The sequence below is a fragment of the Mustelus asterias genome, chromosome 8, assembly GCF_964213995.1.
Source record: "Mustelus asterias chromosome 8, sMusAst1.hap1.1, whole genome shotgun sequence".
Classification (NCBI taxonomy): Eukaryota; Metazoa; Chordata; class Chondrichthyes; order Carcharhiniformes; family Triakidae; genus Mustelus; species Mustelus asterias.
The window spans coordinates 5870948-5885601 of NC_135808.1; the positions used below are offsets into that span (position 1 = coordinate 5870948).

Below are 14654 nucleotides of genomic sequence, written 5' to 3' on the forward strand. Positions count from 1 at the left end.
CACCGTTACCATTCTGCTGTAACCATTAACACTGCTCTAGAACCATATTATGCTTCTTCACCAGTCCCATTCCCCATTCTCTTATACTTTGTACCGTTACACCTTGAGACGTTTAACCTCTCCTGTCTTCCACCATTTCATAGACCTCTCCCTGTTGTTCCTCTCCGCCCTTTTCCCGATAGTGTGCTTGCTGTGAAATTGTTTACTCTGTAAAATATTCCAGTTCCAATGAAAGGCCATCGACTTGAAAAGTGAATTCTGTTGCTCTCTCTATTGATGCTGTCTGATCTGTTGAGTGCTTCCTGTATTTTATGTTTTTATTAAGGATTGGGTCTATTAATGTCTGATATATAACTTTTACTCACTGCAGAGTAAATACAGTAACACAGCAGGGAGCTGAAGAGAACCGGGGCGGGATTCACCCACAGAAATGTGACTCAGCAATTTGAATGAGAAAGCGCTGAAACTCCCCATGGCTTCCAGCCACCAGGCGGAGAGTTTCACTGAGCTTCTCTCCGACATTCAGTCAGAAATGCGAATATTCACTGATAATTGCACAGTGCTCAGTACAATTCACAACTCCTCAGATACAGCATCGTCAACAGGGGAGAACCTAACCAACGCCTCGTGATATTTAACAGCAATGCTAAATCCACTTTGGGAACAAAAACAAGAAGGCAGATCACTACCTGAGTGGCTTCAAATTAGGCGAGTGGAGTATGCAGCGGGACCTGGGTGCCCTTGTGCACCCGTCGCTGAAGGTAAGCATGAAGGTGCAGCAGCCGGTAAAAAAGGCAAATGGTATGTTGGCCTTCATTGCGAGACGTTTCGAGAACAGGATCAGGGATGTGTTGTTGCAATTATACAGGGCCCTGGTGAAGCCACACCTAAAATATTGTGTGCAGTTTTGGTCTCTTTTTTTGAGGAAGGATGTTCTTGCTGTCGAGGGAATGCAGCAATGGTTTACCAGGATGATTCCGGGGATGGCGGGACTGATGTCCGAGGAGACGTTGACTCGGTTCGGATTGTTTTCGCTGGAGCTCAGATAATGAGGGGGGTGGAGGGGATGTCATAGAGTCTTATAAAATTCTAACAGGACCAGACAGGGTAGATGCAGGAAGGATGTTCCCGGTGGTGGCGGTGTCCAGAACCAGGGGTCACAGTCTGAGGATTCGGGATAGACCATTTAGGACGAAAATGAGGAGACATTTCTTCACCCAAAGAGTGGTGAGCCTGTGGAATTCATTATCACAGAAAATAGTTGATGCCAAAACATTGAATGTATTCAAGTAGCGGCTAGACATAGCACTTGGGGCGAATGGGATCAAAGGTTATGGGGAGAAAGGATTAGGCTACTGAGTTGGACGATCGGCCATGATCGTGATGAATAGCGGAGTAGGCTCGAAGGGCCGAATGGCCTCCTCCTGCTTCTATGTTTCTATTGCCGGCGCTGAGTCCCGCACCACCAATAACTTGCGGTGTTATTGACCAGAAACACAGTTGGACGGATCAGAGAAATGTTGCGAAACAAGATCAGAGGCTGGGAATTCTGCAGTAGGTAACTCATCTGCCAAAGTCTGCTCATCCTATGAAAGGCACAAGCCAGGATTGTGAAGTGATATTCTCCATTTGCCTGGTAAAGTGCAACTCCAACAACACACACGAAATCCGGCACCATCCAGAACAACGCAACCCACTTCATCGGCTGCAGTATTTACCGCAGAGAATATCTGCACTTTTCATTGTGAATGTAAAAAAGCAAATTACTGCGGATGCTGGAATCTGAAACCAAAAGGGAAAATCTCAGCAGGCCTGGCAGCATCTGTGAGGAGATAAGAAGAGCTGACATTTCGAGTCCAGATGACCCTTTGTCAAAACTGACAAAGCTGCATTGTGACTGTGTCCCTGTCATTTTTACTTTCAGTATTAATCAGGAGTATAATCTTAAAATTGAATCATAGAATCCCTCCGGTGCAGAAGGAGGTTATTTAACCCTTGGTATTTGCCCTACTAATCCCCCTGAAAACCACGCAGACACGGGGAGAATGTGCAAACTCCACACTGACAGTGACACGAGGCCAGAATTGTACTCCGGTCCCTCGCGCTGTGAGGCAGCAGTGCTAACCGCTGTGCCACCTTGCCGCTGTTATGAGTGCCGTTATCAGAGGACAATCTGTGAGATTTACTGAGACGGGTGGTGCAGCTACTCTGAGTGATTCATTGCGGGTGCAGTAAGTTTCTGGGATGGGTTGAGACTCTGTGTGAACTCAAGTCTTTCATTGTTACAAAGCGCACCGCTGCCACCTGCTGACACAATCCCGGTGCTGCAGGAAAGAATTCCCCATTGAAAACGGCCCAAGAAGTGGGGAAGGTTCACAGACATGATCGGGCGATTGCATTTCTGCCTAAACTCAACTATCTTCAGTTACTTCATCAATGACCTTCCATCCATCATAGGGTCAGAAATGAGGATGTTCGCTGATAATTACACAGTGTTCAGCACCATTCACAATTCCTCAATGACCAGTCAGTGGGGAAGCTCTCCCACTTTTGGCGCAAGTCCCCAAATGTCAGTGCGAGGGTCTCTGATGGGTTATCTGGGTAGAATCTTCCTTTGCCACATCTGAAGACTCGGTGAATGCCAGGTAATTGCTTTTGATTTAATCTTGTTTGACATTTCCACCGCTATTTGATATAACCGGGTGGTTTTCTGGGCCATTTCAGAGAGTGGAGTCAACAACAGTCCTTCGGACATGGGAGTCAGAGGTTGGCCAGACCTGGTAAGGACGGCAGATTTCCTTCCTTGGAGAACAGTCTTGTTGTTTGATTGTCATTATTACAGAGACGAGCTCTTTATTCCAGATTGATTGAATGAATTGATTTAAATTCTCCAGCTGCTGTTGTGGGATTTGAACTCAGGACCCGAGAGCATTAACCTCGGCCTCTGGATTTCTACTGCAGGAGCATTACTGTCATTGCCGATTAGGTTTCTCGTTCAAGTCTCCACAACTAGGGGAAGCATCCTCCCAGCATCAGCCCTTTGCAGCCCTTTAAGAATGTTATATTTCAATGAGATCACGTCTGATTCTTCTAAACTCTGTGTAATATCGACAGAATCTACACATTCCTTCTCATTGAACACTCCCCAGAAATCCACCTGCAGAACTTTGCTGGCACTGTCTCTAAGGCAATGACCTATTCCTTTAGGTAAGGTCTTCAGGACTGGACACAATCCTCCAGTGTGGTCTCAGCAAGGTTGTTTAAAGTTGCTGACAGTATTTTCTATTCTTATACTCGCAAAATTCTCAAATACAAATAAGACATGAGACCTCTGCTATTTGTGATATATATAAATGATGCTTGCTGCTATCCCTCTTTGCATCAGCTCTTGTCCATCGAGTCTGTAGGGATAGCAGCAAGCATGATAATACATCACAAATAGCAGAGGTCCCAGTTCAGAGCCCTGTGGAACACCACTGGTCACAGACCTCCAGCCGGAAAAAGACCCTTCGACTGTTACCCTCTGTCTCCTGTGGCCAAGCCAGTTTTCTACCCATCTAGCCACCTCTCCTTGTATCCCATGAGCCTTAACCTTCTTAACCAACCTGCCATGAGAGACTTTGTCAAATGCCTTACTGAAATCCATATAGACGACATCCACGGCCCTTCCTTCATCAACCGTTTTTGTCACTTCCTCAAAAAACTCCACCAAATTTGTAAGGCTCGACCTCCCTCTTACAAAACCATGTTGTCTGTCACTAATGAAATTGTTCCGTTCTAAATGCGCATACATCCTGTCTCTAAGAATCCTCTCCAACAACTTCCCTACCACAGACGTCAAGCTCACTGGCCTATAATCACCCGGGTTATCCCTGCTACCCTTCTTAAATAACGGTACCACATTCGCTATCCTCCAATCCTCAGGGACCTCCCCTGTGTCCAATGAAGAGACAAAGATTTCCGTCAGAGGCCCAGCAATTATATCTCTTGTCTCCCTGAGCAGTCCACGATAAATGCCATCAGGCCCTGGGGATTTGTCAGTTTTAATGTTACCTAAAAAACCTAACACTTCCTCCCTTGTAATGGAGATTCTCTCTAACGGGTCAACACCTCCCTCTGAGACACTCCCAGTCAACAAGTCCCTCTCCTTTGTGAATACCGATGCAAAGTATTCATTTAGGATCTCCCCTATTCCCTTGGGTTCAAAGCATAATTCCCCTCCTTGTCCCTGAGAGGTCCGACTTTTTCCCTGACAACTCTTTTGTTCCTAACATATGAACAAAATGCCTTAGGATTCTCCTTCATTTTTGCCCTTCTAACTCCCCATTTGAGTTCTTTCCTACTCTCTCTGTTTTCCTCCAGAGCTCCATCTGTTTTCAGTTGCCTGGACCTAACGTATGCTACTCTTTTCTTTTTGTTCAGATCCTCAATTTCCCTGGTTATTCACGGCTCTCGAATCCTACCTTTCCTATCCTTCCTTTTTACAGGCAAATGCCTGTCCTGCAGCCTTATCAACTATTCCTTAAAACAGTCCCACATGCCAGACGTGGACTTACTCCCAAACAGCCTCTCCCAATCAACGGCCACCAATTCCTCGATGGATTTTCTCTACTCCACCCCTTCTTCAAGGACTGCCGAGCACTTCCCCACACTGCAAACCCGTGGAAAACTGGCCAGCAAAACTGTACTGAAGCCCAATCCCGAGGTTTGATTGGGCCTCTGATCAAAGAGTGAGCATTGCGTTCACAATCTGCTTGATCTCTGGGGCCACTCACAAAATCAACCTCACTCAATGTAAATGGTCTCATCACCCTCCCTATTGCAAGGTTAAGGATATCCCCAGTTTGTTATTGACGCTGTGACTGTTTAAACCTGTAGATGTTTATCTATTCGATAATGCTTGGATTCCTCAATAAAATCATCACTTCCTCCTTATCTATTGTAGACTCGTAGTTTCTTTATCTACTCCTCTTGTCTAATGTGCCTCATTCAACATTACAGGTGAGCTCCAGTTAGCTCAGGTTCTCTCATGTTTTGATGTCTTCCTGATATAGGATGATTAAAATGTCAACAGAACTACTCTCCTCAAGAAATTCCATTTCACACCCTGAGATTGGTGCTCTATTCCTCTGGTTATACAGATCCCTTCACTGCTTTGACACACAGTGCTGATGGGTCCAGACACTTACCCAGAGGAACCCACAAAAAGCGAAATATGAGAATGGAGCGACTCTGGGAATTACCAACCGGAAATGTGAGTATTTAATCTGGGACCTTGGACACCCTTTAGTCCCTTCACATCTGGATTTATAATCAGGAAAATCAGTGTTTTACCGGGGTTAATGGAGTTGATTATGTCCCTCCACGCTGTGTACTGTAAAGGACCTCTGAACATTCCAATAGGCAGGGCGACATCTGTTACACAGAGCTGCTGAAGTTCATCACTGATCCTGTAAATGTAAAGAAATGATGCAATAAATGTGTCTTCATTACAATATTTTAGTAAGGATTTCAATGTTTAAGCTATCCCAACATTTTCAACTCCAGCACTTCCCCCATTGGAGAGAATGTATTACAAACTGAAACATTAATCTTTTGCCCATGACCGAGCAAAATATAACTTGGAAATGCAAAAGCACAAAATGGAAACAGTCATGTGAAGAGAACGGTTCATAGTCTGATAACAGATTAGTGGCCACATTATCACATGAGACGAGAAGAAGGAGGGAGAGAGGGAGAGGAGGGGGGATGGGAGGGAGAGGGGTAGGGAGACGTGAAGAAGGAGGTGAAAGTGGAAGGGCAGTGAGAGGGGAAGGGGAGGGGGAGAGGGAGGGGAGGGGATGGGAAGGAGAAAATAAGAGGAGGGTGAGGGGGAGGGAAGGGAGGGGGAAGGGGAGTAGAAGGGGATGGAGAGTGGAAAGGATGGGAGAGGTATGGGAGAAGATGGTGGGAGTGGGAGAGGAGAGGTCGGGATGGGGAGGCTGGAAGGGAGGAGGGGAAGGGGACGGGGATGTAGGAAGGGAGAGAGCGGGAAGGGAATGGGAGGGAACAGGAAGGAAGGGAATGGGAGGGGAGGGAGAGATGGAGAAAGGGAAGAGGAGGGAAAAGGGAAGGAAGGGGGAGAGGAGGGAAAGGGCTGGAAGGGGAAAAGTAGCAAAAGGGATGGAAGGGGAGGGAGGAAGGGGAGGGAGGAAGGAAGGGGTGGGAGGGAGGAAGGGGAGACAGGAAGGGGAGGGAAGGATGAAGGGGGAATGGAGCGAGGGGGAGGGACGAAGGGATAGGAGGGAGGGAGGGAGGCAAGAGCGAGGGAGGAGGGAGAGCGAGGGAAGATGAAGGAGGTGGAGAGGAGGGGGGAGGGGAAGAGGAGGGGAGGAGGCGAAGGGATGGGGAGGCGTGGGAGAGGAAGAAAGGAGCAATGGAAAGGAATGGAATGAAGATGCCTGGATGGGGAGAGGAGAGGGAGGGAAGAAGGGGCGAGAAGGTGAGAAGGGAGAGTAAGGGGGGAGGGAACGGGAGAGGGCGAGGAGGGGGAGAAGAAGAGGTTGGGGAGGCTGGGCGGGTGAGCATTTAGACTGGGGTGTGCGGGGAGGAACCTGGCGGAGCGGCAGAACCCAGACACCAATGTCATCCTGGCCTCAGACTCTGCCCCAGTAACGGCAGCCTGCGGGCCAGGGGAGAGCGGGGGAGCATGCAGTTTATGGGGCCCGGGAAGCAGAGAGTGGCAATGCATGTGGGAGTAGGAAGCCATGTGTGTGAAAGTGGGATCTGACTGTGTGCATGTGTGACGGAGCATGTGGGAGTGAATAAATGAGTGTGTGTGTTTGAACATTAGTGGGGATGAGTGAATGTGTGTAGTAGTGTTGGTGTGAGTGAGTGTGTGTGGGAGTGAGTGAGTGTGTGTGGGAGTGTGTGAGTGTGTCTGGGAGTGAGTGAGTGCGTGTGTGCGGGAGTGAATGAGTGTGTGTGGGATTGAGAGAATGTGTCTGAAGTTTGGAGGATGGCAAATTTGCCATCCTCCAAGCTTCAGACACACTCACTTGTTTAAGGAGGGTTGCAGGGAAAAGCCCGGGAATTCCAGGCCGAAGAGCCTAACGTCTGTGGTCGGTAAGTTGTTAGAAGGTATGAAGGTATGAGGAGAGACAGGATCTAGAGGCATTTAGAGAGGCAAGGACTGATTAGGGACAGTCAGCGTGACTTTGTGAGTAGAAAATCAAGAATATAATGTTGGCACTGTGAACAGGAAAGAAATCCGAATCGTTGCAACACAATTCTGAATGTTTATCACCAAACCTTTTTATAGTTTCAGTAAAAAGAATGTCCGACCTTCTCTTTCGACACGCCTCCTCCTGAAATATATAAATCACATACATTGAGGCTGATAGTGCCTGATTTCAGGAGGAGATTGACACGGTGGTGAAATGAGCAGACACTGAGCAGATGTGATTTAATACGGAAGTGTAATGTGATACATTTTGCAGAGGAGAATGTGGAAAGACGACATAAACAAAATATTACAATTGAAGCAGAACCCAGTAACACAGAGGTTGGGGAGTCGGTTTACAAATATTCCAGATAATTGGACAGCAAGATAGGAAATTTTCTGTTTATTGAATGAGTTATGATAATCTGCAATGTGCTGACTGACTGACATGAAGGAGAAGACAGATTCAGTGATAATTTTAGCAAGTACTTTGATATATTTGTCAAGGAAACATTTGTTTCCAATCAGAGTAAAGAGACGGGGGAGTGGAACTAATTGGAGAGCTCTTTCACTGAGTCAGCACAGACTAGATAAAATGATTTTTTCCCTATGTGCTGTAGAGTTGATAATATAACATTCTAGATGCCACTCACAGACACGTGACTCTCTCACCCACCGTATTAGACAAACGCACAACATAGAATCAGAGAACCATAGAGACCGCTCAGTGCAGAAGGAGGTCATTCGGGCCATCGAGACGACATTAATTCTTACACAAGCTTATCCCATAACAACACGTATTTACGCTGCTCATCCCCTAATCTTGGGACACAAAGTTGTAACTGACTATGGCCAATCAGCCTAACCTGCATATCTTTGGAGTGTGGGAGGAAACCAGAGCACCCCGAGGAAACACAAGCAGTCACGGGGAGAACATGCAAACTCCACCCAGTCAGCCAAGGCAGGAATCGAACCCACGTCCCTGGTGCAGTGAGGAACTACAATGTCAATTCCAGTAGAAAATTGCACTAATGGCACCAGGAAATAATCCTAACCCAATGTCCAGGTCAGGACAACTCATTCCAGGGAAGTTGCTGGTATTCCTGAGATTTAGCAGGCAGTGCAGAGGGGTTAGTTCTGTGACAACTGCAGAACATACGAATTGTCAAAAATTGTTTCACTTGCTTTCTAATTTTTTCCATCAATTCTATATTAATTTCACAGTTATCATCAATTATTTAGTGACTGTGTGAAGTTTCCCTGAACTGAGCCGCAATATATTCCCTCACCTTCAGAAATATCAGCTCGTCTTTTTGCTCCATCTGTTTCTGCAACTTTGAGAGTTTCTCCTCAATAGAATTTAAATTCTCCTGAATCTCTTGAAGGTTTCTCTCCATTGATTCTAGAATCCTCTCCTCTTCTTCCCTGAGATCTCTCAGTAAACGCTTCTCTTTCTCAGTGAGAATCTGGTGCATTTTAGTGAACTCGGATGTGATGTGGGTCTGCAGACTGCTCGACTGTTTCTACCCAATGAAATGTGAAACATAATTAATGTCCCGCGATAAAGGGAACAAAACTAACCGAGATCCCAGACCTTAAGGAGACCTTACCCTAACTTCAGAAATCGACCGTTTCTGTTTCTGTTCCTTTTTTTGAAGCGCCGATTTCTCCTCTGTGAGAGAATCTAAGGAAGATTTCAGCTGATCCTGGGATTGGGAGAGAAACTCACAGAATGGAAGCGTCAGAGCAGGAAAATGTGATGAAAATGTCAGTTTATAAATATTTACCCTTTTACCTTGTATTTTTCAACAGCCTCTTTAATCTCCATGGAGTTGTGAGATTTGTGTTCCCGCGAATCTCTACAAGTGTAACAGATCAATTTCTGGTCAGTTTCACAAAACAGCTTCAGTTCTTCCTGATGTTCCTCACAGTGAAGTTTACTTTCCTTCTCTTTCGGATTCAGATTTAATTGTCGAGTTTTCTCGGCCAGATTCGCTAAGGCCCGATTTATCCTGAGGTTTCTTTCCGGAAACTCCTCTCTACATTCCGGGCAGGAGGTTATCTCCTTTCCCAACACTGGGTGATACAGGAGCGGCAGAAGTTGTGGCCACAATCCAGTGTTACCGGATCAGTGAAGATATCGACACAAATGGGGCAAGTTGTCTCCTCATTCAAACACTTGACCAGCTGCTTAGAAGCCATGTTCACTCCCAGCACTTCCTGATTCAAACCGGTTTAACTGTGGGATGTGACTGCATTCCTGAACACCTTCAGGTCCGCGGTTCCTGATGACGTTCACTGTAATACACAGAGAAATATTATTATAAATTAATCTCTGTCCTCTCGATTGTCAGGCGGGTTGTTAACTCCTCGCTCAGTGTGAAGGAGAAACAGGGTTCGAGCCCGGAGGGGAATCATTGAACTCTTTTGGGGGTGAGTTGGACACTGGAGAATGGTGACAGTGGAGCGAGAGAGAGGGAGGAGGCGGAGATGGGCGGGATGGAGATTCCATTGTACTTTTCTCCAGTCTGAACTCGCTGCCGATTACAAACCCTGTGGTGAAACACAGTGAATGCTCCAGATCCATGCACGGAATTGTGTGAATGAATGTACAGCCCCTCCTGGAGCAGAAAGTACCGCACTTGTCAAGAAAACGACAAACACAAGGAAGATTTTTAGATGAGTTGTAGTTGGGATTTTCGGTTTTATTTGTAAGAAAGTAAAGCGCTGTGTTTTCATGGTGCATTTCGCCAAACACGGGGCCTCCCACATCGCCTGAAAGCCGATGAGGTACCGTCGGGATTCGTATGGGTTATCGTAAGAACAGAATCTCACAACAAACCTTGGTGATGTCGCAAGTATCTGGATTGAGATTTGATCCCAGCACCTTTTGACAGCCAGTGAGAGGTGGGAGCTCGGAGAGATTGTAACGCGCATGTGTATAGGGTGCGAGGCAGAGGCAGTGTGATGGACGACACAAGGAGCTGACAGCGGTGTTACGGTAATATCGCAAAAAATGTTAATGGGAGAAAAAAGGTCAGTGCTTACTGAAAGTAAGGCTAAAGAACAAGTGGTCGCTGGCCCAGTCGGGGAGGGGAGGGTTTGTGTATGCACAAAAAATGTTTACGATTTTTTTCAAAAAACGGGTCAAGATGAAAGAGAAAGGTCACAGTGTAAAGTTATTGAACTCAATGTTGAGTGCTGAAGGCTGCAAGGTGCCGAAGCAGAAGGTGAGATATTGCTCCTCCAGTTTGTGTTGGGCTTCACTGGAACCAAGCAGACCAAGGATGGACATGTGAGCATGTCAGCATGGGAGCAAGATGCCATTCAATTGGGAGGAGTTCATAAGAATGCAATGGCCAGAGGGGACAGTGTAGTGAGGGGGATTTGGAACTGTTCTCTGTAGCAAGGAGTGAGACTCCAGTCGGCTGTATTGCCTGCACGGTGCAAGGGTTTGGGATGTCTGCTCTGGCTGGAGAGGAACTTGCAGTGTGTGGGTGAGCATCCAGTGGCCGTGGTCCATGTAGATCCCAATGAGATAGGGAGAACGAGGAAGGAGGTTCTACATCTTCAATGTGAGGAGCTAGGGTCCAAATTAAGAAAACCTCAAATATAATCTTTTCTGGATTATTGCCTGAGGCACTACCTATTACTTGCAGGAAATTAGATAAATTAAATGAGAAATTGTTCAGTCACAAGTTGAGTCTGGTGGAAGAGAGTGGTGAATGGGAATTGTTCAGGCCCCTGCTCAAGGAAGCAGTGGAAGACCTTAAACCCTCTTGGTGGGGGGATAGAAGTGGAGAGGCATTGGAGAGTTGATGCAGTGGAATTTCTGTTGAGGCCAGCTCCTCCCAGACATCTCCAGAACACAAGTCTCTGTGTTCAATGGATACCTCCCGGGACAATGGCCCAGAAAATAACATCAACTGATGTTGGAAGGACTTGGAGTGTCATCTTTCCCCCAGTATTCAGAGGGATTTCGATGCGCAGAGTGGGGTGAAAAGGTGGAACTCACTGTCACATGGAGTGGTTAAGATAGAGAGAGTTGATACATTGACTGGGAGACTTGAATCCCAAGATCACTACAACATGTTTATGGAGCTTGTTTTGAGGCAAATGAGGCTTATTTTCTGGATTATAAATAAAATATAGAATATTTAAACTCTAGACCAGTGGCTTCATATATATGGATTCATATCTCAAACAGTGTCGACCCTCTCGCTCGCTGAAGAAGAGGAAACATATCATATACGGATGGGGGCAACACTGTGGGGCAATCCAATGGAGAGTGGGAGAGGGTGACATCTCATCCAATTGGGAGTCTAAAAGCAAAACACTGCAGATGCTGGAATCTGAAACAAAAACAGAAAATGCAGGAAAAGCTCAGCCGGTCTGGTCGCCTCAATGGAGAGAGGAAATAGAGTTAATGTTTCGAGTCCGTATGAAGAACTGACACGGATTCGAAACATTAACTCTATTTATCTCTCCATAGATGCTGAGCTTTTCCAGCATTGTCTATTGGGAGTGATCTTGAAACGCCTGCCCCTATTGGAAGAACACTTGTGCCTGTCCAGCAAGGTAGGAAACACAAACAGGGAGAACCCACAGGCTGTGACATTGTGGGATGTTTCCCGCATTGGACTGAGAGATAAGCAGATATTTTAATTCGTCTGTAATATAGAGAGTGAAGGGGGAGGGGAGCGGGCTGCAGCGTTGATTAGAAATAAATGTATTTTTAATTGCAAAGATATTCTCCGTGATTCTATTCTGTAAAATACTCCGTCTCTGCCACAATCTGTAACACCGAGATATATTTTTATTGTCACTCCACGGGCGGCAAGTAGACACTGTGTGGGAAGCTGAAAGTTAACTCTGGCCTGTGATCCGGAACACCTTACACATCCCAGCTGAATTTACTTACATTCTCCTTCATGGAAAGACAGTCTGGGGAGTTTCTATCAGAGGCAGCAATCTTGCCGGCGGAAGAAACCCTCCTCCTGTATTTTAAAAACTGCTCTCACCCATTATCAGCATTGAGAGCTTCTGTCACCAGCTTTAACATTGGAGCCAGGTCATTCACCCGTGAAAACATCAATCACATTTTCACTCCAAAATGTGGGGAAATGTGGAACTCTCTCTGATTGTCCCAATATTGTCCCACAATATTCTGTGGATCTTGGAAAAATCTGGACTTTCCAGAGTGTCAACCGAATTCTGTTGCTCCCTCTGTGGGGCGGCACGGTAGCACAGTGGTTAGCACTGCTGCTTCACAGCTCCAGGGTCCCGGGTTCGATTCCCGGCTCGGGTCACTGTCTGTGTGGAGTTTGCACATTCTCCTCGTGTCTGCGTGGGTTTCCTCCAGGTGCTCCGGTTTCCTCCCACAGTCCAAAGATGTGCGGGTTAGGTTGATTGGCCAGGTTAAAAAATTGCCCCTTAGAGTCCTGGGATGTGTAGGTTAGAGGGATTAGCGGGTAAAATATGTGGGGGTAGGGCCTGGGTGGGATTGTGGTCGGTGCAGACTCGATGGGCCGAATGGCCTCCTTCTGCACTGTAGGGTTTCTATGATTCTATGATTCTATTGATGCTACCTGACCTGTTGAGTGCTTTCTGTATTTTATATTTTTATTACGGATTGGATCTGTTAATGTCTGATATATAACTTCCACTCACTGCGGTGTAAATACCGTAACACAGCAGGGAGCTGAAGAGAACCGGGACGGGATTCACCCACAGAAATGTGACCTCAGCAATTTGAATGAGAAAGCGCGGAAACTCCCCATGGCTTCCAGACACCAGGCAATGAGTTTCACTGAGCTTCTCTCCGATATTAGATTTGAAGTGGGGATTTTCACTGATGATTGCACAGTGCTCAGTACCATTCACAGCTCCTCAGATCCTGAAACAGTCTGTGTCTGGAACACATTCTGACTTGGGATGATAAGTGGTCAGTAACATTCGCGTCACTCAAATTCCATCTTCAACAAGCGAGAATCTAACCAGCGCCTCTTGTTATTCAGCAGCATCGCCGGCGCTGAGTCGCTCACCATCAACGATCTGTGGTGGCATTGACCAGAAACTTAGCTGGACGGATCATATAGAAACTGCTGGACAAGATCAGAGGCTGGGAATTCTGCAGTAGGTAACTCATCTGCCAAATTCTGCCCAGCCTATAAAAGGCACAAGTCAGGATTGTGAAGTGATATTCTCCATTTGCCTGGTAAAGTGCAGCTCTAACAGCACACACGAAATTCGGCACCTTGCAGGACAACATAACCCGCTTCATCAGCTGCAGTATTTACCGGAGAGAATGTCTGCATTGTTCATTGTTAATTTATAGTGTCATTTTATTTGTGGTGCCAACTAGAGAGGATGCGATATTGGATCTCCTATTGGGAAATGAGTTAGGGCAGGTGATGGATGTGAGTGTGAGGGAACACTTTGGATCCAGTGATCATAATGCCATTAGTTTCAACCTGATCGTGGATAAGGATAGATCTGGTCCTCGGTTTGAAGTTCTGAACTGGAAAAAGGCCAAATTTGATGAAATGAGAAGGGATCTGGGAACACCACTTGTCACAGCCCTCCATTCAGAAACGCACCCTTCCACTGCTACCCTCTGTCTTCTTTGACCAAGCAGTTTTGTATCCACCTTGCCAGTTCACCTCTGATCCCATGCGACTTCACCTTCTGCACCAGTCTGCCATGAGGGACCTTGTCAAAGGCCTTACTGAAGTCCATGCAGACATCCATTGTCTTACCCTCGTCAATCATCTTCATCACTTCTTCGAAAAACTCGATCAAGTTCATGAGACACGACCTCCCCTTCACAAAACCATGTTGCCTCTCGCTAATACGTCCACTTATTTCCAAGTGGGAAAAAATCCTTTCTCGAAGAATCCTCTCCAATAATTTCCCCACCACTGATGGGCCTGTAACTACCTGGATAGTATTGAAAGACAGACAGACAGATGCAGACAGAAGGATCGAGATATGGAGACACAGACAGAGAGACAGACAGACAGAGAGACACAGACAGAGAGTGAGAGAGTGACAGGGGTTCTGACCAATCCGTTCCCGGGGCCTGCGAACCCCGCCCCTTCACTCTGAATGACAGGCGCACTGACCAATCACCTTTCCGGATTCCCCGAAAATGGGCCTCCCGCACGTTCCTGACAGGCGCTTTGGCCAATCGGCTTTCAGACTCCCCGGAAACCGGTTTTCGTCGCGACGAAGTTCAGACCAATCACTTTCCAAGGATCTGGAATCCCGCCTCCTTCCCTCAGAGTGACAGGAGCTCCGGCCAATCGGCCTCTCCATTCCCCAGAATCCCGCCCCCTCACTCAGAGTGACAGGGACGCCGGCCAATCGGCTCCTCCATTCCCCGAAATCCCGCCTCCCTCACTAGGAGTGACAGGAGCTCCGGCCGATCGGCTTCTCCATTCCCCGGAACCCC

At 46.8% G+C, this 14654-nt stretch overlaps 1 protein-coding gene across 2 annotated transcripts in view; it reads right to left on the reverse strand.

Annotated features, from left to right (window-relative positions):
- The window catches only part of LOC144496773 (zinc-binding protein A33-like), a 41713-nt gene extending 32297 nt beyond the window's left edge, over positions 1–9416 (reverse strand). The window contains exons 1-5 of one of the 2 annotated variants that reach the window (XM_078217308.1): positions 8997–9413; positions 8812–8907; positions 8491–8724; positions 7291–7346; positions 5335–5450 (exon numbers count right to left, since the gene is read on the reverse strand). In XM_078217308.1, the coding sequence (XP_078073434.1) occupies positions 5335–5450; positions 7291–7346; positions 8491–8724; positions 8812–8907; positions 8997–9029 (535 nt within the window). In that variant the 5' untranslated portion in view covers positions 9030–9413. Of the gene's footprint in view, positions 1–5334; positions 5451–7290; positions 7347–8490; positions 8725–8811; positions 8908–8996 lie in introns of both variants that reach the window. The other variant, XM_078217307.1, reaches the window with a different exon arrangement.
- Positions 9417–14654: the final 5238 nt, after the last annotated feature.